The 23,868-nt window shown below is 47.9% G+C and overlaps 1 protein-coding gene across 4 annotated transcripts in view; it reads right to left on the bottom strand.

Moving 5' to 3' along the window:
* Positions 1-23,868, bottom strand: part of DENND2A (DENN domain containing 2A) — a 101,950-nt gene that overhangs the window by 7,291 nt on the left and 70,791 nt on the right. For 3 of the 4 annotated variants that reach the window (XM_070464891.1, XM_020899409.2, XM_070464884.1), the window contains exons 10-15: positions 23,748-23,817; positions 22,568-22,645; positions 19,289-19,429; positions 17,805-17,953; positions 5,203-5,380; positions 3,437-3,478 (exon numbers count right to left, since the gene is read on the bottom strand). In XM_070464891.1, the coding sequence (XP_070320992.1) occupies positions 3,437-3,478; positions 5,203-5,380; positions 17,805-17,953; positions 19,289-19,429; positions 22,568-22,645; positions 23,748-23,817 (658 nt within the window). Of the gene's footprint in view, positions 1-3,436; positions 3,479-5,202; positions 5,381-17,800; positions 17,954-19,288; positions 19,430-22,567; positions 22,646-23,747; positions 23,818-23,868 lie in introns of those variants that run through there. The other variant, XM_070464892.1, reaches the window with a different exon arrangement.

Genomic DNA, 23,868 nt, shown 5'->3' with positions numbered 1-23,868 from the left:
GAATCTAATGTCTAGTTTGGTGACTATAGTTAAAATATACTTAAAAGTTGTTAAGAGAGTAGATCTTAAGTGTTATCCCTCCATACACAGGTAATTTTGTGAGGGGATGCAGGGGTTAACTAATTAACCCTATTGTGTTTCTAATTTCTCAATGTATACGTATATCAAATCATCATGTTGTACGTCTTAAATTTAAATATGTCTGTTATATGTCAATAAGAGCTCAGTAAGGCTGGGAGAAATTAAATGCAACGCAATTAACTTCTGAAAGTTCCCTGCACCTAAGTGGCTACTCAATAAATGTTTCCCAGTGCCCCACCTCACAAGGTGGCTAATTCTTACCAGGGGGCTCTGGTCAGGGCAGATGACCTGTATGATTGAACGCTGGCTTTACATTTCCCCTAAAATCAGGAACAAGACAAGGGTGCCCATTCTCACCACTACTATTCAACATAGTTTTGGAAGTGTTGGCCACAGCAATCAGGGCAGAAAAAGAAGTAAAAGGAATCCAGATAGGAAAAGAAGTGAAACTCTCGCTGTTTGCAGATGACATGATCCTCTACATAGAAAACCCTAAAGACTCTACCAGAAAATTACTAGAGCTAATCAATGAATACAGTAAAGTTGCAGGATATAAAATTAACACACAGAAATCTCTTGCATTCCTATACACTAACAATGAGAAAACAGAAACAGAAATTAAGGAAACAATACCATTCACCATTGCAACAAAAAGAATAAAATACTTAGGAGTTTATCTACCTAAAGAAACAAAAGACCTATACATAGAAAACTATAAATCACTGATGAAAGAAATCAAAGAGGACACAAACAGATGGAGAAATATACCGTGTTCATGGATTGGAAGAATCAATATTGTCAAAATGGCTATACTACCCAAAGCAATCTATAGATTCAATGCAATCCCTATCAAACTACCAACAGTATTTTTCACAGAACTAGAACAAATAATTTCACAATTTGTATGGAAATACAAAAAACCTCGAATAGCCAAAGTAATCTTGAGAAAGAAGAATGGAACTGGAGGAATCAACCTGCCTGACTTCAGACTCTACTACAAAGCCACAGTCATCAAGACAGTATGGTAGTGGCACAAAGACAGAAACATAGATCAATGAAACAGAATAGAAAGTTCAGAGATAAATCCACGAACCTGTGGTCACCTTATCTTCGACAAAGGAGGCAAGGATATACAATGGAAAACATACAACCTCTTTAACAAGTGGTGCTGGGAAAACTGGTCAACCACCTGCAAAAGAATGAAACTAAAACACTTTCTAACACCATACACAAAAATAAACTCAAAATGGATTAAAGATCTAAACGTAAGACCAGAAACTATAAAACTCCTAGAGGAGAACATAGGCAAAACACTCTCCGACATAAATCACAGCAGGATCCTCTATGACCCACATCCCAGAATATTAGAAACAAAAGCAAAAATAAACAAATGAGACCTAATGAAACTTAAAAGCTTTTGCACAACAAAGTAAACTAGAAGCAAGGTGAAAAGACAGCCCTCAGATTGGGAGAAAATAATAGCAAACAAAGCAACAGACAAAGGATTAATCTAAAAAATATACAAGCAACTCCTCCAGCTCAACTCCAGAAAAATAAATGACCCAATTAAAAAAAGGGCCAAAGAACTAAACAGACATTTCTCCAAGGAAGACATATAGATGGCTAAAAAACACATGAAAAGATGCTCAACATCACTCATTATCAGAGAAATACAAATCAAAACCACAATGAGGTACCATTACATGCCAGTCAGGATGGCTGCTATCCAAAAGTCTACAAGCAATAAATGCTGGAGAGGGTGTGGAAAAAAGGGAACCCTCTTACACTGTTGGTGGGAATGCAAACTAGTACAGCCACTATGGAAAACAGTGTGTAGATTTCTTAAAAAACTGGAAATAGAACTGCCATATGACCCAGCAATCCCACTTCTGGGCATACACACCGAGGAAACCAGATCTGAAAGAGACACGTGCACCCCAGTGTTCATCACAGCACTGTTTATAATAGCCAGGACATGGAAGCAACCTAGATTCATCAGCAGATGAATGGATAAGGAAGCTGTGGTACATATACACCATGGAATATTACTCAGCCATTAAAAAGAATTCATTTGAATCAGTTCTAATGAGATGGATGAAACTGGAGCCCATTATACAGAGTGAAGTAAGCCAGAAAGATAAAGACCATTACAGTATACTAACACATATATATGGAATTTAGAAAGATGGCAACGATAACCCTATATGCAAAACAGAAAAAGAGACACAGATGTAGAGAACAGACTTTTGGACTCTGTGGGAGAAGGCGAGGGTGGGATGTTTCAAGAGAACAGCATCGAAACATGTATATTATCTAGGGTGAAACAGATCACCAGCCCAGGCTGGATGCATGAGACAAGTGCTCGGGCCTGGTGCACTGGGAAGACCCAGAGGGATTGGGTAGAGAGGGAGGTGGGAGGGGGGATCGGGATGGGGAATACATGTAAATTCATGGCTGATTCATGTCAATGTATGACAAAACCCACCACAATATTGTAAAGTAATTAGCCTCCAACTAATAAAAATAAATGAAAAAAAAAAAAAAAGAAAGCTGGCTTTATGATCTGGGTCTCAGAGCAGAAGGGCCGTGGGGATGGGCCTACCCAGAGGGCCCTTGGAAAGTGAAAGTAGATGGAACTAATGATAAAGAACAGCATTATCATGCATAACTTTTCAGTGGCCACTCCAAGTTTATTTTACTTTATTTATTTATTTGGCTGTGCCATGTAGCACGTGGGTTCCCCCACCAGGGACTGAACTGCACCCAACCCCCATTCTCTGATAATGAAAGTAGTTTATGATCATTATAGAAAATGTATGAAAATATTAAAACAATCTAAAATCGCTCATAATCTGTCTCCTTTCCAGTCTCCCAACCTAAGACAACCAGAATTGATGTTTTGGTGAGTTTTCCTTTCTATCTTTCTATATATATATGTATTTTTCCCCTTATTTCTCCCCCACCCATTTCTATCCTTAAAAAAAAGATCAGCAAAGTAATGTATATAATTTTTATCCTGATTTTTCCACTTCACATTATATCATGAAATTTGTTGTCAAATATTTAAAGGCATGTTGAAAAAGGTTAATTGTCTACAGTTATAACCCATACAAAGATTCTGTTGGCAAACCGTTTTGTGACAGAGCACATGGGAATCGATCGTTTGTCCAAACCCGTCTTCTCTGGCCCCTGCCTTCTGCGCTGTCCGCAGTCAGGCCCTGGCCGGGGACTGCCCCAGCCTGCTGGCCTGTTCTGCAATTCCCAGCCCCCCACAGAGCTGGAAAGGTGAGCTCTAAACAACAACAGGTGACAACAGAGCCAGCAGTGGGTTGAAGCTGGGGTGCTTCTCACTCACCTGTCTGAGGAACCGATCGTTGACGAGGTCGACCACGAGGACCTACGAGGTGAGGAAAAGGGACTGTTACTGTCAGCAGGGAGGGCTTCCAGAATATAGAGATGGACGGTTAGCCGCCTTCTTTCTTGGCACCCAGAGAGGCAGCCGGGTGGGGGCGGAGTGGGCCAATTATGGTTTCCTGACATTGCCACTGAAGCCACAGATGTTGAAGGGGGAGGAGGGGTAAAGCTTTCCAGACATGCATGCTTTCAACACTGTAACCGCAGGCTAGGATACGTGTGGGCCAAAGGCTGGACTTCCTGCCCTGTTCCTGGACTGGCTAAGGCACAGCCGCTCTGTTTTTAGCGTGTGGGTCACTGAGACAGAGAGAGAGGCTAGAGCCCCAGCTTGTTCCCATTCCACTGGATTCTGCCACCCCGCCAGGCCTCCCCCTCCTACCTCCCAGTTACCACTCAGTCTTGTCATTTCTCTTAATGGGATAAAAGGGGAGAGACCTAGAGGACTGGACCCAACAGGGCAGTAAGCCAAGCTGCAGGTGCTGGGCTTCCATGAGCCAAGGCTTCCATCCTCCTTCCTCAGAGTGAGGCTGAGACCCGGGGCCACAACTAGGGAGAGGCAAGTGAAGGGCCTAGGGCGCAAAACTTAGGAAGGCGCCCACTCACGGGATCACACAGTGTGGACCGCTGGCTATGATGGAGGATGAGCAGGGAGCCTGTGTGCCCGCTGTGTTTCCACAACAGCAGGAACCACGGGCTCTAACATAGGGGCCAGGAGCTGAGAGAGGCTGTCCTTCCTTCTCACACCCTCTCCTGGGGGTGGAACTGAGCCGTCTGCAGGCTCACAGGCCACCCAGGAAAACCCTCGGCAATTCACAAACCCACACTGAAAGACCTGAGTCTGCTGGTTAATCTTTAGCGAGACTATAGGACCACCTGGGCAATTAGAGGAGCTGCATCTCGGGACATGGGGAGGGTTCAGGCCTGGCGGTTCTGTGCAGCATCCCTTAGTCCCCACGGTTCTGCTGTGACTGCTGGAAGCTCTCAGTACTGGAGACGGAAACCAGTCTGAGGAAGGGGCTGGGACTCAGTAAACACAGAGACGCTAAGCAGGGCTTTTCTCATTTGGATCCAGAACCCAGTCGCTGAACACATTTAGGTTACTGCCTTTTTAACTAATACGAAAAAGGACCTACTTATAGGAACACAGTCCTTCTCAAGACTTTGTTATTGGCCCAGAGATGATTTCCAGTTACCATTAGCTCTTCGTGTGCTTTCTTCCCATGGTGGAGGGGTGGACGGGAGGATAGGGCGGATGGCTCTTTACAGATGAGGTGTATTAAAATCTAGTAAATCATTGGTTGGGCTTCCCTGGTGGCTCGGAGGTAAAGAATCCACCTGCCAATGCAGGACACATAGCTTTCCATCCACAGATCGGGAAGCTCCCCTGGAGAAGGAAATGGCAGCCCACTCCAGAATCCTTGCCTGGGAAATCCTATGGACAGCGGTCCGTGGGGTCACAAAGAGTGGGACGTGACTCAATAACAGCAACCAATTGTTGGCTGCAGCCCTTCTCAATGGGTATCCACGGCTGTAGGTTCATTTAGAGGAGAAACTGAGTGTGCAGTCAAGAGGTTCTGCTGAAGCTGACTTGGCGAGGGGGTGCTGGCTCACAGACAAGGCCGTGGGGTCCCGCTGCTCCCTGACCCTGCCTGCGGCCAGAGCCACGGGCAGCCCCTTCCCCCGCCCCTGCCCGCACTGGGAGCTCACCTCCTCCAGCGGCAGCTCCCTGAGCAGCGGCAGCGAGCTGGTGAGCAGCCCGATGAGGAAGGGCGTCGGCGAGCACACGATGTCGATCATGGCGGGCGGCAGCACGGGGATGTAGGTGTGCTGCCAGGTGAAGGGGTAGATGGCCGCCACCATCGCGTGGCAGCACGTGGACAGGGTGCTGCGGCGGGGAGAGAGCGGAGGAAGGGCCGGTTCAGGAGGGCGGGCCGCCTCCACGAAGACGCCAGACAGAAAGGCTCACACGCCAGCCCCCTCGCACACCCCACCCACAGAAAGCCCCCAAACGATGAAAGCCTCCTTCCTCACGGGTGCTCCTTCTCTCAGTGAAGAGGCTTTGTATTGGAACCCACATTCTCTCCGCCAAGTGTGAACGCCTAGGTGTGGGCAGGGGAGGGGGGAGACAGCATCCTTCAGTGTTCAGGTGCAGCCGTCCGCTCCAAATGGCTCCGTTGTGTAAAAGCAGAATTCACGCACTTCTTGCCCAGAATTCAAAACACAGAAAACTAACGAGAGACTCAGTCTTTAAGACAGACTCTCTTAAAGCAGGATGATCATAATGTAGCCTTGTATTGGCGAACACTGGGCCTGACAGTTGTGTGGGAGCCACAACGCTTTGCTCCGTGCCTGGATTTGGGCTCGGTTTGTGCAATGAACGGGTGGATTACCTGGGAGCATCGCTTTTATATCATTTCTGCAGAGCTGCAGCATAGTGACGACTGGTGGCTTCCAAGATGAGTGAGAGCAGGCTTTCTCTTCTTCCTCGAAATCGTTTCTTATCACTAAGTGAGCCTGCTCCCAGTGGCTCCCCTCTCCTCTCATCCTGATATGCTGTTTCTAAAATGCTACGGGTTGGAAACTCTAGCAGCTTGTTAGAAGTGTCTAAAGCAAGAGTAAAACAAAAGTGAGGGCCCAGTGGATTCACCCAAGAGTATACCAGGTCACCTTCGGGTCCCTGTAACCAGCACTGCATTTGTTAGGACACCTTCTGAAGGTTCCCCCATGTCAAGTTGCAAGGAAGCTGAGTTCTGGATGGATGAATGCTCCTTTACTGTGTTCCCATGATGTCACACACCTATCTATATCTTGTTGCCATAAAACTTTCCTGAGCCCATCCAAAAAATCACTCAGCTCTGGTTTACTTAAGAAGAAAAGAAGTGGACTAAAAGATACTGGCCAGCAAGTGCACTCAGCCAGGCAGAACGAGACATGTACTGTATGATTCCAGTCACATGAGGGACTCAGAATCAGCAAATGCATCCAGACAGAGCAGAAGGGAAGTTAGCAGGGGCTGGAGGAAGGGAAAGGGGCACACTATAGCCTAAAGAGGACAGAATTACAGCTGAGATGATGAAAAGCTCTGGAAATGGATAGTAGTGATGGTTGCAAACACTGTGAATGTGCTAAATGCCCCTTAATTGTACACTTAAAGATTATTAAAATGGTAAAATTTATGGTTATATATCTTTTACTGCAATAAAAAAGCAACCTTCCCCAAATCATTTAGATTCCTCTGAATCTAGTAAGTTCCTATGAATCTAGCACCCCCGAGACATCCTTAACATATGCACTAGCCCTCATTTTGATCCTGCTTCCATTTGGGGGCTCCTAACCAAAATGACAAAACTATTTGAGATGATAAACAATGATGGTCCCAGAATGTCTATCACTCGTCTGACCTTTTCCTCTACTCAGCATATCAGGCTTCCCTGGTGGCTCAGAGGTTAAAGCGCCTGCCTGCAATGCAGGAGACCTGGGTTCGATCCCTGGGTCAGGAAGATTCCCTGGAGAAGGAAATGGCAACCCACTCCAGTATTCTTGCCTGGAGAATCCCATGGACGGAGGAGCCTGGTAGGCTACCGTCCCTGGGGTCGCCAAGAGTTGGATGCAACTGAGCGACTTTCACTTTCACTTATTAGGCTATAAAGTCCGTGGAATTCTCCAGGCCAGAATACTGGAGCGGGTAGCCATTCCCTTCTCCAGGGATCTACCCAACCCAGGGATCAAACTCAGGTCTCCCGCATTGCAGGCGGATTCTTTTCCAGTTGAGCCACTAAGGAAGCCCAACCTAATAAGAGCAATGTTGAATCTTGTTCATTTATCAGTATGTCTCCTAACCTTCCTGTTCTCTATCTTAGCAAATAATCAATCTCCTAATACTCACTGGGGTCATGAGATACCTCTCAGTAGTGGAGCAGCCACATATTTCACTGATACTTGGTCTTATGTTTTCTTTCAAATGATCACCCTCAAAATGAGAAAGATGCTACCCCAACATTTTGTTTTTTATCACTATAATACCTTCTTTATTAGCTGAGTAAGGGTGAGACATAGCTGAGTAAGGTAAAGTTCGGACTTATACCAAGAGAGCAACATCAATAATTCAGCCAGCAGTGTGCGGTGAAGTGATTTCTGGCTTTTAATAGATCTTCTTGAACACCATTTAGCAACTGAACAACAACAACAGACACCTCTCAATAGCACTCTGAGGTTGTAACTATTACTATCACCATTTACTCTTTAAAAACTAATGACCTCTTTCCACAACTGAAATATTAGGTTACACTATAAAAATAATAGCAAATGTAGTCTTTAAACCTGTAAATATAATCCTATCCATTATGTTAAATTAAATCCTAAGGCATTGAGACATGACACACACTTTTTTTCCCCCCCATTCTGTAAATCATTGTTTTCTCTCTGGATTCAATAAACGTAAAGACTTTTTAAAAAATTGTCTTGAAAAGCATAAGAGCTTTATTTCTTAAGGCATCACTTTCTACCAGATAAGTCAGGAATGTTGATACTTCTAGTGAATTGCTGATCATTTATGTCTAATTTCCCTGACCTATAGATCACTGAATGTGCAAACTTTGATTTTTTAGGACGAAGCTGTATTTGTGTGTGGCCAATCTACAAAGCTGATCTGCTCAAGTACTATGGGTCATGACTTAGAAAACTAGAAGGCATCATAATATAAACAAGAATAGTCATGTGTAAAGCAGGTTTTTGCAGACTATAATTTTGCAGTCCATCGGGGGCCCTGAAATAATTTCAGTGGGTTGTGATCAGCATTAAAAACAACTACAACAAAAAGAATGTAATAGAAAATAAGAGTGTGATGCATTTTCCCCAATAGTAAATAACTATATGTGTGTATTATGTGGGGTGTATATTAGGTCTGAATATAAAATGTATTTCTAATTGTGGACTGTAGTAAAAAGGCTTGGAAGTCAATGATTTTGACTGGCGAGCTGGGGGTGGGGTATGGTGGGGAGTGGGTAGAAAGTGATGGTTGAGGTGGAATTTTGATATGTTACACCTTTTACTGGGGTGTTGGCTTTCATTTCCAAGTGGCTAGTGGGAGTTCTTTAAAAGAGATCCTAAGAAGGAATTTTCTGAAGGAAGCCTTGTGTATGAAAGCCACCTCTTTTTATAGCACATTTGTTATTAAGCTCCTAAATATCACTTGGAGAAAGAGTGGATCATGTAATGGTGTAGGTCATGGACTCTGTCATCCATGGTCCCTTCAGCAAGTTTTTTAAATTCTCACTTTAGTCAAGGGCTCCCCAAGGGGCCCTAGTGGTGAAGAACCTGCCTACCAATGAAAGAGATGTGAGAGACTTGGGTTTAATCCTTGAGGTGGAAAGATCCCCTGGAAGAAAGCCTGGCAACCCATTCCATTATTCTTGGCTGTACAATCTCAGGGACAGAGGAGCCTGGCCGGCCACAGTCCATATGATCACAAAGAATTGGACACGACTGAAGCAAGTTAGCACTTTAGTCAAGTCACTAACGGAGAATAAAAATGCAGCACTTATGTTTAAGAGTGCGTTTACATTTCAGAGGTGTGGTTTAAACATTTCTGACTCTGGGGAAGTTACAGAATCACAGAATTTTAGACCTGGAACCGATTTTAGAACTCCGGGAGATGGTGAAGGACAGGGAAGCCCGGCATGCTGCAGTCCATGGGGTCACAGAGAATTGGATGCTCCTGAGCAACTGAACAACAATGAACCCCAGGCTAAAAGAGGTTAAAGTAACTTCTGCATTCAGGGTGAGGGCAGGGTGGGGAGCAAGGAGTCCTGAAGATGGCACAAGGTCGAGGGATGCAGACTGAGGAACAGAGGCACGAAGAAGCATAGCCAGAAGCCTTTGGGTTTTCTTGATTACTGCAATAGAGAAACAAGCCTGGGGACTTCCCCAAAGGTCCAGTGGTTAAGGCTTTGAGCTTCCAATGCAGGGGGTATGGGTTCGATCCCTGGTTGGGGAACTAACATTCCGCATGCCATGCGGCACGACCAAAAAACCCCAAATAAGAAAGTTTTTTTAAAATTCCAATTAAAATTAAAAAAAAAAAGAAAACGAAATCTGTGTAATTTTCTTACTTTCTTTTTTTTTTAAACCAATTCAGAGAAATAGCCTCCTGCCCTTTGGCCTTCTTTTGGCCTCAGCCCTGGAGGGAGCAGGTCTGCAGGGAGTCTCCCCTTCTCTCCACTGCAGCTGTACTTTGTATTTCTGGCTTAAGCCCAGGGGTCTGGGGGGCAGGGTGTGTGGCTCAGCTGCAGTGAGTGTGAACCAGCTGGGCGGGGAAGGTAGTTGAAACAAGCAGAGAGCACAGTGATAAACAATGCCAGCACTAGATACGCAGGGCAGGGAAAGAAACACCATGGAAAGAAGAAATGCATTCATTTAACTGGAACGCAGGGAGCTGAGGGACACCGGGACTCAGCCTGCTGTTGTTTAGTCGCTAAGTCGCATATCAGTCTCGATGGGGACAAATGACAGCTCAACTGTGTCAGCTGTTGGCCATGTAGGTTGGTACTACCATTGTTGATTCTGCTAACAGGTGCTTTTTGCTTGTTTGCTTTTTAAACAGTCCGATCGCCGTTGCAGCTGGGTCCCAATGTTTCCCACCTGGTTTCCACTGCCACCTCACTCGCTGGCACCTGGGCAGCACAGGGGGTCAGGAGCCACCCGAGAGGCGGGCAGTGCTGGCAGTGTTGCATCCCACTTGTTCTCCAGCCCCGTCCAATATTCTAAAACAAAACTCTGCCTCTTGAAACACGAGAAGGAAAGGTCAGATTCTGCAAATAATACAGTAAGTGGCAGCTGTTCTTTCCAAATAAATGGCAGAAGAGGGGCTTCCCTGGTGGTCCAGTGGTTAAGAATCTGCCTTGCAATGCAAAGGACACCAATTTGATCCCCGGTCTGGGAAGATCCTACATGCCGATCCTACATGCCGCAGAGCAACTAAGCCTGTGCACCACCTACAACTACCGAGCCTGTGCTCTAGAGCCGAGAGCTGCAGCAACTGAAGCCGGTGTGCCCTAGGGCCCGTGCTCCGCAACAAGAAGCCACTGCAATGAGAGGCCTGCACACCACAATGAGAGAGTAGCCTCTGTTTGCCGCAACTAGAGAAAACCTCCGTATAACAATGAAGACCCACCACACCCAAAAAATAAGTGAATCTGCTAGGACTGGTGGTTTCTTAGGAACATGCAAAGTACAGTCTACAGTTTTAGGGATGCTAAGGATGATTGTTCAGGCTCGCTTGCCACTTAATGTGGAGCCTTACTGAGCATCTGCTGGTTGGAGGAGAGGCAGTGTTTTTGAAGGAAGTTCTAGGAGGGAGCCCTGGCAGCTGGCTCACATTACAGTGGGGGTGGAGGAAAGGAATGCTGGCCCCCTGCAGCTGTGATCAATTTGCACAAAAGCGAGGGAGGGCGGAGATGCCCCAGTGGGAGGTTGGCTGGGCCACAAGGTTAAAAGATGGGCACAGGGGAGAAGGGTCAGGTCCCAGAATGCTTTGCTACTTGGTGGTGGCTCCTGAGGGTTGAAACATTAGTCCAGAGACACCAGGATACACTTGTGAGTGTTCAGATTCTCCTGGAGAAGACGCTTCAGTTCTGGCTGCTGCAAAGCCCTTGTGCCCTATGTGTTGCTGTTTAGTCGGTCAGTCGTGTCTGACTCTTTCCGATTCCATGGACTGAAGCACGCCAGGGTTTCCTGTCCTTCACCATCTCCAGAGTTTGCTCAAGCTCAGGTCCACTGAGTCAGTGATGCCATCCAACCATCTCATCCTCTGTCGCCCCCTTCTCCTCCTGCCCTCAATCTTGCCCAGCACCAGGGTCCTAGCCCAACTTGCATTTAGTTATTACTATGCTCAGCAGCCTCCCAATTCACCTAGAAACCAGAAAGAGTCAAGCACAGAGCTTTCTCTAAGACGCTACCAGAAAAGTGAAGGATGAGTTTCCAGAGTTGGAGAGACCCCAGGAATGTGAGGAGTGAGTCCATCAGCATCCTTTAGGATTCCAGGCAAAGCATCTCTCCCTTTGTGCGTGATTTTGGTCTGGTGCCTGCTGAGACCTAGTGGGAGGTGGCTGCCAAGCTTCCCTTACTGTACTTTCAGACCCTGAAGAAATGTGTCGCCGACCCAGGCTGGACCTCAGCAAAACTGGGTCTGCTACTCTCTATGTGATCTCAGGTAAAGCTCTTCTCCAAGGCCTCAGCTTCCTCATCTGTAACATAAGGAAAGTGGGCGTTCCAGCTTTAATGTCTGCCAACTATGAACTAAGAGAGAGAGAGAAAGCCAGGAACTGGAGATAGGAGCCAGGAGCTGAAAATAACTGACACTGAAAAAAAACGCAGGCCTGGAGGGTAATTCTAGAGCTCACTGATGGAGACAGGACAGAAAAGCAAGGTGACATCTCATTCCGAGGAATTAGTGGATACAGTGTTGGAGAGTTTTTAGGGGGCCGCAGTAAGCCCCCGAAGGGCTGCACTTAGAGCCAGCACAGCCTGGAGGGACCTGACTCCAGAAGAGAGCTGGAGTATATATATATCCGAGATTCTGTTGGTGATGGGTTTGGAGTCAATTTGTGGCTATGCTATTGTCTAAACCTTGCTTCAAAGTTATCTTGGTGTTCATAGGCAAAGAAAAAGAGAGGTAGTTAATACTTAATGTGTAATCAGTCTGGTGGCATTTTCATAGCACTCTGCTGAACTAAAACATAGGTGTCTCCCCGTCAGCTTCACGAGGACCTCTGAAGCAGTACTCTAGATGTTGGACCAAGATGGTGGCTACTCACACCCTCAAGGAGCCCCTGGCAAGCTCACTCGCCTGGAGAGGGTGTGCCACAAACCCAGCCTTTTATTGAAACACTATGATGCAACTGACTGAGACAGGATAGGGGGCCTCATTTAAGCCTACAGAAACTGATTAAAAATGAACTAACAGGAACACACAACAAGATGAAGGTGCACAGCTATACAAGGACTTATTTGTGTAGTCACTCCATGTCAAGGCCAAGGTTCAAGCTCTACTATTTGTCCAGATTGGACCACCTAGTCCCACTTCTAGCTAATGAGCTAGAAGTCTGTCATTTAGCTTCTGGTATGAATGCACTGTGGAAAGATAAGTAAGTTTCTCAAATATTAAAAACCATCGTCCTGCCTAAAACTTTTACACAAATTGTTTATGTGCAGCTCTGACTCTCTTATTCAGCCTAGTGTGTAGATTTGGCCAAAAGCTTGGGAACTGAAATTAATAAACGAAAAAACAAAATGTTTATCATCAGGGAAATGAGAAAAGGGGTATAGGGAAATATTTATTTAGGTTGTTATGACAACAGAACAAGCCATCACAACAACATTCTTTCTTTCCCATCTGCTAAACTTTGGCTTGACAGAGCCTTAAGAAACACTCAACGTCCACCGTAAAGATGAAACAGAGCAATAATGTTATTCTAAATTTGATAGATTTTTGGCTCCACTTAAAACCCTTTTTTAACTCATACAATATTTGCCACAACTCCCAGCTATTTCCTCTTGCAGTGGGCAGACGCACTTCCAACGATGAGGAAATGAATTGTGTGTGGGGGAGGGTGCTGGTGGCAGTGACCACAGGCCTCTGACAGGCTAATGTTCACCCCGGGATGTCATGGGGTCACTCACTGAGTCTGCGGCGTGCCCTGTTCTCATGCCCTGCTCCATGGCCTTGAGAAGATGGGGGGCTACAGATGGGAACCTGGGGCAGCCTACTTCTACTGCCAGCTGAGCAGGGCTAGAAATCAAGGCATGCACAGCCCGTAGAGAGCGAGTGGTCCCCGCTAATGAGGATGAAAGCACTGGCTGAACTTAGGCTGAAGGCTTTCTTCAGAGACTTCCAGGTCAGATGACTTGAAGCCAGCCACTGGTTTGTCATGGCCTAGCTGAAGAATGCTTCAATTCCCTAGAGCTACTTTCCCAAAAATCAGGAGTAGGTGGGGGCTGATTCCTCCCAGAGGAACCCCTTAGGTGGAGCAGGCAGGAGAAGGGAACATGGGTTCTGGCTTTCTCACTCAGTAACTTCACATGCACCATGTTCTCTGGCGGTGTTTCTGGGCTCTGATCATTAGCTAGGTCCCTGTTTCACAGGTGAGCCAGACTTCCTGTGTGGGCTCTCTGTTAGGGGAGGGGGTAAATCTGAGCGTCAGAGAGACCCCCAAAGAGGAGGCTGCGCTGAGGCCCCCTCAGAAGAAAGCACTTAAAGCTGCAAGAGGAGGTACAGATGGTGCCCTGACTTCTGAGCAAACGCTAGCGCAGAGGCCTAGGAGTCGGAGAGTGAGTTCGTAACATGGGGTATATTTATTTATCTTCAACCCAGATAAGGTTAAGCGGGGTGTTAGAAGGGCACTCACAGTTAGTTACCTCAGCACCTCACCATCCTGAAGCACCTACATTTAGAAGCACTCTCAGGAAAATGCTATCCAGATGGTTTCTACTGAATCAGACCCCCTGGGAGAGGAGTGGGCCACGTGAGGGTGGAATCCCAGAGCATCTGAGCTGAAGGGGTCTCATGGGAATCACACAGCTGGGCAGAGGAGGTGGTTGTCCCCTGGGACACTGGGAAGCACAGGATGCCTGAGACGGATGAGTCCTGGGTCAGGAATGGGGGCAGGGTACTTCAGCAGGTCCGGGACCAAGACTGCTGGGTGGGCAGAGACCAAGGGGTGTGGCAGACTCCTGGGGCACCCCAGCCCACGGACTCAGAGAAGGTCAGAGCTGGGAGAGACTCTGGAGATTCCCTCAGCCACCTGCATCATGGAGGTCCTGGCTGGAAGGGTGGGTGGGGGTGGGCCCTGGAGAAAAAAGCACAGATATCTGAGCTTCCTCAGGAGACAATTCTGACTGGCCTGCCAAGCACAGAGCAGGTTGTGATGGCACGTTTTTAAAAAGACTGTCCCTATGTATCTGTGTAGACAGACAGCCTCACAGATACTCCTCCACCCCACCCAGACCACGGTGGCCTGCTCGCCCCCTCGTCTTCTCTGCAGCCAGCTACCCCTGTCTGATCCCAGCTCTCCCACTGACCCCTTCCGTGACTTCACTTCCGGGTGCTTCTTAGTTAGTTAGTGAAGTCACTCAGTCGTGTCTGACTCTTTGCGACTGCATGGACTGTAGCCTATCAGGCTCCTCTGTCCATGGGATTTTCCAGGCAAGAGTTAGTCTCCTGCTAACAGAACCGAACTGATGGAGTTCTCGAGAGGCTGAGAGGATGGAGGAGCCCGGCCCAGGGCAGCTGGCTCCTGGGTTCCCTCAGGGCTCAGCTATTGCTGTTCGCATTAGGTTCACACACACTGTGCTTTCTGCTTCAGCGCTCTCAGGGCCTTTCTCTCTTTTCCAGCCTCTTCAGATCTGCACTTAACTAGTGTTGGCTGAAAAGCAAATTTATTGAGTGAGAGAGAGAACACTTGAAGCCATTTGTAATGGGACAATCACGGGCTACTTCTGGGGACAATGAGACACCGGAGCCCTAGCAATTCAGAGCTCTGAGTGGCTGGGCATGGAGGAGCCCTTGTTTCCTAAATGAGGAGACCCAGGGCCAGCAGTTGAGGACGTTCAGGCCTCCCTGCTGGCTGGGAAGTCCCCTCCCATGGGATGGGACGTGCCAGCCTGAATGTCGGAAAGGGTCTGCAATGTAATTTCGGTATTTCATACACACATGCGTGCACATGCACACACTGGCTCCGGATCCAAAGAGGGCACCCAAGTTATCCACATCTCCACCCCCCCACCCGACAAAAATCCTACCTCCTCAGTGCCCCACGGCTGACAGCTGCTGCAAAAGAAAACAGCCAGTGGGCAGTAACAGCCTTACGGCAAGAACAGCGTCCTACAGCCACGGCTGGCATTTTACCCTCTTGTGGGTGTTTGCTGAATCTCTCAGGGCAGAGTGCCAGGCACCCTGGGAGGCAGGGTGATGACAGAAACCCCAAAGTCCCTCCAATCAGACCACCGCAATGACTTGTCTCCTGCCAGGGCAGGAGGGGAGGGGGCTGGGAGGACTGAGCTATACCCGGCAGTGGGCAGGCCCCATACTCAGGGAGAGGTTCCTTTCATTGTCTCTCACAACAGCTCTGTGTGAGTCTCACCTGTCAACCCAGAAGTCTCTCTAGGGACACAGTGGAGTGGCCAAGTCCTTCCCCAGAGGTCTCTGTCCTAAGCCCTTCCGGGGTCTTGGCACCCGAAGCCTCTGACATATGCCCACTGCTGCCCTTCAGGGATGCCTCTGTCTTTTTTTTTTTTTTAAAGCCTCTGTCTTTGATGTGGTTCCCTCCCTTTCTGTTCCCACCTTCTCTTTTTATTGTCCCTTTTTGAGAAAAATAGATGATATTATCCCTTCTCCTTCCCACCTGAAGAAAGCCTGGGTTAGAGCGGGGGGCCACAGGCCCTGGTCCCCTGCTCCTCTTGAGTCACGTCTATCTTCTCAGATATTTGGGCAGGCTGGATCCTTCCTGAGCCTGACATCTTTAAATCAAAAGCAAGCACCCCTCGGGACTGTTTGCCCCATCTTCACTCCCTAGAGGGCCTTTCACTCCTGACCTGGGTCTTTTGGAGATCCATCACTTTCCCCTCCTCCCAAGGAAAGCCTGAGAATCCGACAACTAAAAATACGGTGGAGAGTGGGGGATGGTGGGGCTTCCAGAGAATACAGAGAGTCACTAGAGCACTGGTGAAATCTGATCCTGGTCACGGAAGGGTTATTCCTCATCCTCAGCTTGCAGGCCCCCACCTTGAGAACTCTCTGGTCCGAATCCCCCAGTGCCCGGGGATCTTGGAGAGCTGCCCACAGCACCAGCTGCAGGCTAGAGGCAGGCCTTGCTGACAAGAGTGCTCAGAGAGTACAATAACTGTGACATTGAACGTGAATAGCTAACTCTCAGGCAGGCCGGGGGCAGCCTAGGAGGAGCCCAGTGGCTGCGGTCCAGCGACTGAGCGTGAGCAAGGTGACCAGATGGGCTGTGGTAGAGACAGGGCTGGATTCCATCTCCCACCACGCCTCTGGACGGACCCCACATTCACATGCTTTGTTCTTTGTCCTTTGCACTCTTCCTTCCCTTTTCTTCTTCTTCCCTTTTGTTTTCTAGAATCGAGAGTCATTATTTCCTCCAATCCGATTTTTACATGTTTTTGGCACGACTTCTTTCCAGATGCACTCTCAGCTGGCCCCTCCCACTTGGCCGGCTCATCTCGAGCGAGGACCCACGGCTCAGCCCTCCCTGGAGCAGCAGCCACCACTTGCGCCTCTGCGCCTTCAGTTCCAAAGTGAGGAAGGCTCTGATTCAGTATTTTGAAATGATGAAAATGCCAAGAATTCTTTTTTTTTTTCTTTCTTTTTTAAAGTTCAGAATTAACCCCAACCCTTATCTGCATCTTCTTCAGGATCTTCTTTGATTTGTGACCTGGGCTTTCCCAATTCCCGAACGTGACCACTAGGATGTGGGTGCACCCTGCTGGGCTGCGGGTCTGTGCGCGTGTACTCTGCTGGCGCGCCGCTGGCTCTGTCTGTGCCTCCTGCCTCGTCCTGCAGCCCTCCCGGGAGCCGGGCCCTGCCCGCCTCTGCCTGGCTCTCCCCTTGGTTCCACCGTGCTGCTGGGCTGCGGGTCTGTGCGCGTGGACTCTGCTGGCACGCCGCTGGCTCTGTGCCTCCCGCCTCGTCCTGCAGCCCTCCCGGGAGCCGGGCCCTGCCCGCCTCTGCCTGGCCCTCCCCTCGGTTCCACCGCACTGAGCTGCTCGCAGTTCCCGAAGGGACCCTTGGCCTCCCCTCTCCCTGCCGTTGTACTGACAGCTCCTTTTGCCTGGAACATGCTTTCTACTTGCTCTTGGCCTTAAGATGCAGGGAACTCGTCCACGAATGAGGACGCTCTGCCTCGAGTCGGCCTTTACAGCACAGTACTGGGTGGTCTGTTTACTTTTCCATCCCCCTGCCGGACTGAGGCCTCTTGAAGCACAGCGCTGTGTCTTTTCCCCGTTTCCCCAGCACATGGTAGGGTGCCCAGCACCTAGCGGAATGAGTGGACAGCCGGCCAAGTACCAGATGAGCAGAGTGCAGAGGTACAGGCTCAGCCCACTTTACACAACTCGGGGGCCTCACAAGCCTCCAGCCTCAGCTGCCCGCTGACTCTCACTCCTTCTGCAGAGGAGCTGCCTCTGAACTCCAGGCCATCCCTTGCTACAGGTTCCACCCCGTGCGAGACTGACCGTCACGCAAACACTTTAGAGACAGTGCGAGACTGATCGTCGAAGTTGCCAAGGTTTGCTACCTGAGCTTGTCTGCGATGAAGATGACCCTCCTTTCCAGGAGCAGGGAGGCAAAAACGCAGAGCAGGTGTCGGACGCTGAGAGAGGAAAAGAGAGACTCGAAGTCCACGTGTTCCAGCCGGGAGTCCAGCGGACGGCACAGTTCAATCACCTGTCGGGGAACATGAGCGGCATGAGGGGGCCCGCCTGGTCAGACACGCCTCTCATGCACCGGGCAGGCCTGGGGCTCTGTGGTCCTCAGCAGAGAGGCCCACTGCCAGGGAGGAGGGAGACGAAAACAGGAAAACCAAAGGGGCTGGGGAAAGAAAGATGGCAGGAGACTGGGAAAGGAGGTATGTTTGGTAGGGACTCAGTCTCACTGCTGCATGTGAGGGTAGTTTGTGTGGAGGTGGGGAGACAGGACACAGAACCAGAGCCCCTCGGGCCATGATGGCTGGAGCCCGCCCGCTCCCACCCCATCGATGACACATGTGAGCCCCCACAGGGAGTTTTGAGGGCTGGTCCCTTGCAGTCCCACAGCAGAGCGTCTGATCTCACAAGGGACTCATAGGCTCACAAAGAAGGACCAGCAGCTCCAAGCACTTCTTTCAAGGCTCCCCTCCTCTACAAGGCGATTCTTAACGAACTCGACCCCGTTCCAACCCCTCCCCAGGGATGGCTTGTTCAGCTTGTATGCTTACTGTGCATATATCTCCTCCCTCTGGACTTGTTGGCATGTTCCTGAGTTCATCTCAAGTCACTACTCACATGCATGCTCTTCGTGGCGAGCAGAACCTGGCTTCTGCTCTCAGCATGGCACCAGCCTGGTGCTGCCTGAACAGCGGGGCTCACTAAGGTTAACTTCCCCATGCCCAAGTGACCTGCATCCATATGGGGTGGTTTAGGATTCTCCAGCAGCAGAGAGACCGCTGCTCTCTGTGCTGGGAAGTTGAGCGGTTCCAGAATATCCCAGACACATCCTTGTCCTCCCCTGCCCCCAGAGGTGACCCGCTTTTCCGAGGGCCTTTAGTACTGGAGACTCAAGGCTAAACGGGTCACATACAAGGACGGGAAGATGAAAACAAGCTCTGGTATCAAATCCCACCCAGCCAAGGAAAGGGACATACTTCAAAGTCTGGGATGGATAAAAAGTAGCACCTGAGCTTGTCTTCCCTTAAAAGAATCTGCTTTGCATATTAAGTGGTAGTGGTGATATAGATCAAAACCCTAAAAAGGTTCAAATACGATTTATGAAGGTGGTGGGCTATTAAGAGAAGCTAAAGATGTTCACTGCCCTGGCACAGTTCTCTCATCCAGCAACCAATAGATGGACTGGACTTAGGGTGGAATTTATGACTCTCTCACAGATGGATGATCTGGGCCAGCTTAAGGAGCAAGAGGCCACCACTGAATCTGACAGCCCACTGAAGCCAGCCCGTGGGATCACTGGGACCCAATCACTGTCAGGGCTACGCCCCTGGGACAGGAGAGGACTCTGACGGCGTACCTCAGTTCCTGATCCGGGCAAGAAGTTCTTGACCACAATGGTTTTGCCCAGGGCTGGGAAGGGGGCTTCCATAACGCTCCTCATGAGAGGCTGGACCAGGGCAGGAGAGATGCCTCGTCGTTTTTCCACCTCATCCAAGATCTGCAAGGGACAGAAAAGCAGCTCAGCTACCCTGAAGTCAGGCTACGAGGTGGAGCTGTCTTCCAGATGAAGAGGGCCTGCCACCGAGGCTGAGGAACCGTGGGGAAGCCTGGGGGTCCTCGTCAGGCCAAACCTACAGTCTCTTTCACCTTGTGCATTAAGACCCAGATTCACCCTCTCTGCAGCCACTCTTTTTCCATGTGAGTCTGCAATTTCTCCCACTTAAAGGGTGAAGTCTAGCTCCTGGCCCCCTTGACTTTGAAAACTGTCCTGTTTGTCAGTTTGCATACCCCTGTGACATTGACTATAATATACGTTCTCCATGGGAAGAATAGCACCCCCACAGGAGGTAAACATTGGTTTGGGGTTGGTGAAAAAACTTAGGTATCATGAGGGTTTGTGCCCTTCTCAGGGGCCAAAGTGGGCAAAGGCAATGGCAACCCACTCTAGTACTCTTGCCTGGAAAATCCCATGGATGGAGGAGCCTGGTAGGCTGCAGTCCATGGGGTCTCGAAGAGTCAGACACGACTGAGGGACTTCACTTTCACTTTTCACTTTCATGCATTGGAGAAGGAAATGGCAACCCACTCCAGTGTTCTTGCCTGGAGAATCCCAGGGATGGGGGAGCCTGGTGTGCTGCTGTCTATGGGGTCACAGAGTCAGACACGACTGAAGCGACTTAGCAGCAGCAGCAGCGGCAAGGGGCCAAAGTACATAAACAGGTATGTGATATATCTATGGAACTGAATTTCCTCTGTGGGGAAGCCATTAGGACAACACAAACCAAAACCAATGAGATACCACTTGACAGCCATTAGGATGACTGTAATAAAAAAACAGGTAACAGGTGTTGGTGAGGAAGTGGAGAGACTGGAACCCTCATACACTGCAGATGGAAATGTAAACTAGTGAAGCTTTTCTTTTGAAAATAGTCTGGAGGCTCCTCAAAAAATTAAACATATACGACCCAGCAGATCCGCTCCTAGGTATTTAACCAATGGAAATGAAAACATGTTCACACAAAAACTTGAACATGAATGCTCAAGGCAGCATTATTCATAGTAGCCAAAAAAGGAAATAGCCTAAACACACATTAACTTATGAATAATAAGCAAAATGTGTTACCTATATAATGGAATATTATTCAATATGATGGAATAAAATACTGATACATGGTACATCATGGATGAATTTTGAAAACGCTGATAAGTGAAATAAGCCAGACACAAAAGGGACAAATATTATATGATTCCACTTACATGAGATCTTCGAGTCAAACTCATAAAAGAGACAGAAAGTAGAGTAGAGTGGTAGTTGCCAGGGGCTGGGGAGGAGAGGACAGAAGGTTAGTGTTTAATGGGCACTGAATTTTAGTCTGGGGAGAAATGAAAGAGTTCTGGAGATGGATGGTGGAGATGGTGGTACAACAAAGTGAATAAACATAATGCCAATCAATTGTACACCTAAAAATGACTGAAATGGTTAAGTTAATGTTATGTATATTTTAGTACAGTAAAAAGAAAATATGACAAAAAGTTAAAAATAATTTCACGGGGAGAAGAGGCAATTGAGGAAAAAAAGGCTGCTCACTAGAACAATAATGAAAAAAAGCTGAGGACCACTGGGCAGGCAGGATGAGGCGGAAGTGACCGTGTGCCAGCGCTAAGCCCAGAGCGTGGGAGGCAAGCAGAAACTTGCCTTCCGTGTTTCTGCTTGCCTCCCTCTGCATGCGTAGGACGGCTTCCTGTCTCGGGGGTGACAGACCTGCATCCACACTTGTAGCTGAAGCACAGCCCAGCCAGCCTGGATCAGCCAACCCCCAGCCTACTGGCAGCACCGCAGTGAGCAAGCCACGGAGTCCAGCAGAGCAGAACCCAGAGCCCCGGCCCTCTGTGGGAGTCAATGGTAGCGGCTTTAAGCCACTGTGGTTTGTGACACAGCATCATTCCAACAATACTTATGCTTTCTTCAGAGACTGAGAGCTGTTCTTATCCATTATCCCTTTGTCTATACTAAAGGACAATTTGCCATCACGGTCCTTGTCCCTCACCTAGAAATAGCCTGAGGTCTTGCAATCAGTTAGCCAAAGCTCTGTCTAGGGTTCTATGCTGAATATTTGCTGTGTGGTCACTGGCAAGTATTCATACTATATTCTTAAAAAATTCACAGTCACAAAACTGACATGAAAATGCAGGATTGTGCATCACACGAGTATGTTAGGATATTCGCTTGCTCTGCCCATGATATAGCAATGTAGCTTATGTGAACTTAAGAAAGCTCGGACTCAAATACATGCTTAAGGACTTAAAATACATGTATAGATTATATATTTATGTCTCGTTAACAGAAGAAACAAATGTTGAGTTATACCTAACTTTTGAGATTGGCATCAGACAGCATAGTAATTATCTTCCTACACACCAATCCAGAATACTGGGGTGGCTGAGCCAATTCACCATGGCAAACCCTACATCCTGATATATTGCTTCATCTTCCAAAAAGGAGGGCCAAATTATACTAAGATTTTGGCAGAGGGCTTCCCTGATAGCTCAGTTGGTAAAGAATCCGCCTGCAATGTGGGAGACCTGGGTTCAATCCCTGAGTTAGGAAGATCCCCTGGAGAAGGGAAAGGCTCCTCACTCCAGTATTCTGGCCTGGAGAATTTGGTGGACTGTATAGTCCATGGGGTCGCAAAGAGTTGGACACAACTGAGTGATCTTCACTTTCACTTTGACAGACTTAGAGTAGGCTTACAGTAACAAATCTCACACACACACAACAGATACACACACAACACACACACATACAACACATAATGTGACAAAAGATAATGCGTAAGAGAGGGAAGGTAAAACACATGGAACATTCTGGGGAGAGGCTTTGCCCCTCCACCCTCAACTGCAATTAGTTTGTCCTTTTCCCCTCCCTCACTTTTTGGGCCACAACCTTCATCCACTTATTTCCTGCCCCAGTGATTATTTCAGTGAGGCTCAAGGAAAGCAGGAGGAGGAAGCGGCAAGGAAAACAGGTGCAGGAATAAGAAAATAAAAAGTCCTGGGAGTTGGGGTGTCTCCTGAGTCCTCTTGGGCCCTGCAACTCCCATGCACTCCCTCCCTTCTCTGGGGTCCAAGTCCTCACCTTTGAAAAGAGGCTGAAGCATCCCAGACGGCTCACGATGCAGTAAACTTCGGGGAGACGCTTTCCTTTGCCACCAGGCTTTTGGGAGTGAAATACAAGGAGATTATGAGTGTGACCAATCTCAGGGGAGGAAAGACCTCAGATGTTTTTTAACATGGTGCCAACTGTTTCCACACACGAGAGTTTTTGAAAATCAAGAAGGCAAGCCGTTACCAATACCCTGTCTTACAGGTGGAACCACTTCTAGTTATGTAGACATGTGTTAAAATTCTCCTAAAGGGACCAAATCAAGAGTTTTGTGCACACAGTAGGTGCTCAATGTGGCCTACAGAACCATAAAATGAGGAATCTTGTTTACTCATATCACTGTGGTTTTTCTCAAGGAAATTATTTATTCCTTATAAATTATAATAACTCCAAATGAGAAATCATTTCTAAAAACCCTTTTTGGAAACTGTTAATTTTCAAAACAAAAAAGGAAAACAATCTCAAAACTTAAACTCCAAAGTAATTATAGTAACAGAATTTATAATCCCACTTAACTTTTTCGATTATTATCCATCCTTTTTTTATTCACTAACTCAACAAGTATTTACTGAGCAGCCACCATGTGCCACACATTATGCTTGACTATATTAGCCTGTGTATAATAAGACTAAAATATGTTCTCAGTGGAAAATGATTTGCCACTCCTGAAGGTATTCCCAAAAATGGGCCTCAAAAAGACAAGTTCTAAAATGTTTTGGCATGATCATCTCACTGAAGTAAGTGTCTGACTTTTAAAGGTTCATGTTCTGAAGGAAACACTTAAATTATTTGTGTCATGAACAGAAAAACCATCCTTCTTCAGCCCTTACCACTATTATGAAAGCTCTCTGTAAGCTCTCAGAGTCTGTTGAGCACACTTTATTAGAAAGGACACCTGCCTTAAGGGAGGATGGTCATTTATTTGGCAGGGAAAACAGTGGAGAAAGAATTTTCTTTCTAAGGGAGGCAGACAGTGTTTCCATCCACAGTGAGGCTCATGTGGACCCCCAAACACTCCTGCCTGTGTTTAACGGCCCTGACGAACTTGCTCCACATCCTGTCCTTCTCTTGTGGCCTGTGGCGAATGAGGCCCTAGGAAGCCAGTGGGGGCTCCGCACGGAGCTCTCGCTGCCCAAGAACAGGGGGTACTGACCAGCAGTCTTCGGCAATAACCAAACCTTCTGCTCCCATCTTCTCCAGTTAAGACAAAGGAGAATGTTTCACTGTGGTTGGGAAAATGAAAGGAAATGTGTTACTCTCCGACCACAGTGCTA

This window comes from Odocoileus virginianus, chromosome 1, assembly GCF_023699985.2.
Source record: "Odocoileus virginianus isolate 20LAN1187 ecotype Illinois chromosome 1, Ovbor_1.2, whole genome shotgun sequence".
NCBI lineage: Eukaryota > Metazoa > Chordata > Mammalia > Artiodactyla > Cervidae > Odocoileus > Odocoileus virginianus.
This window is presented reverse-complemented; position numbering and strand designations above follow the sequence as displayed.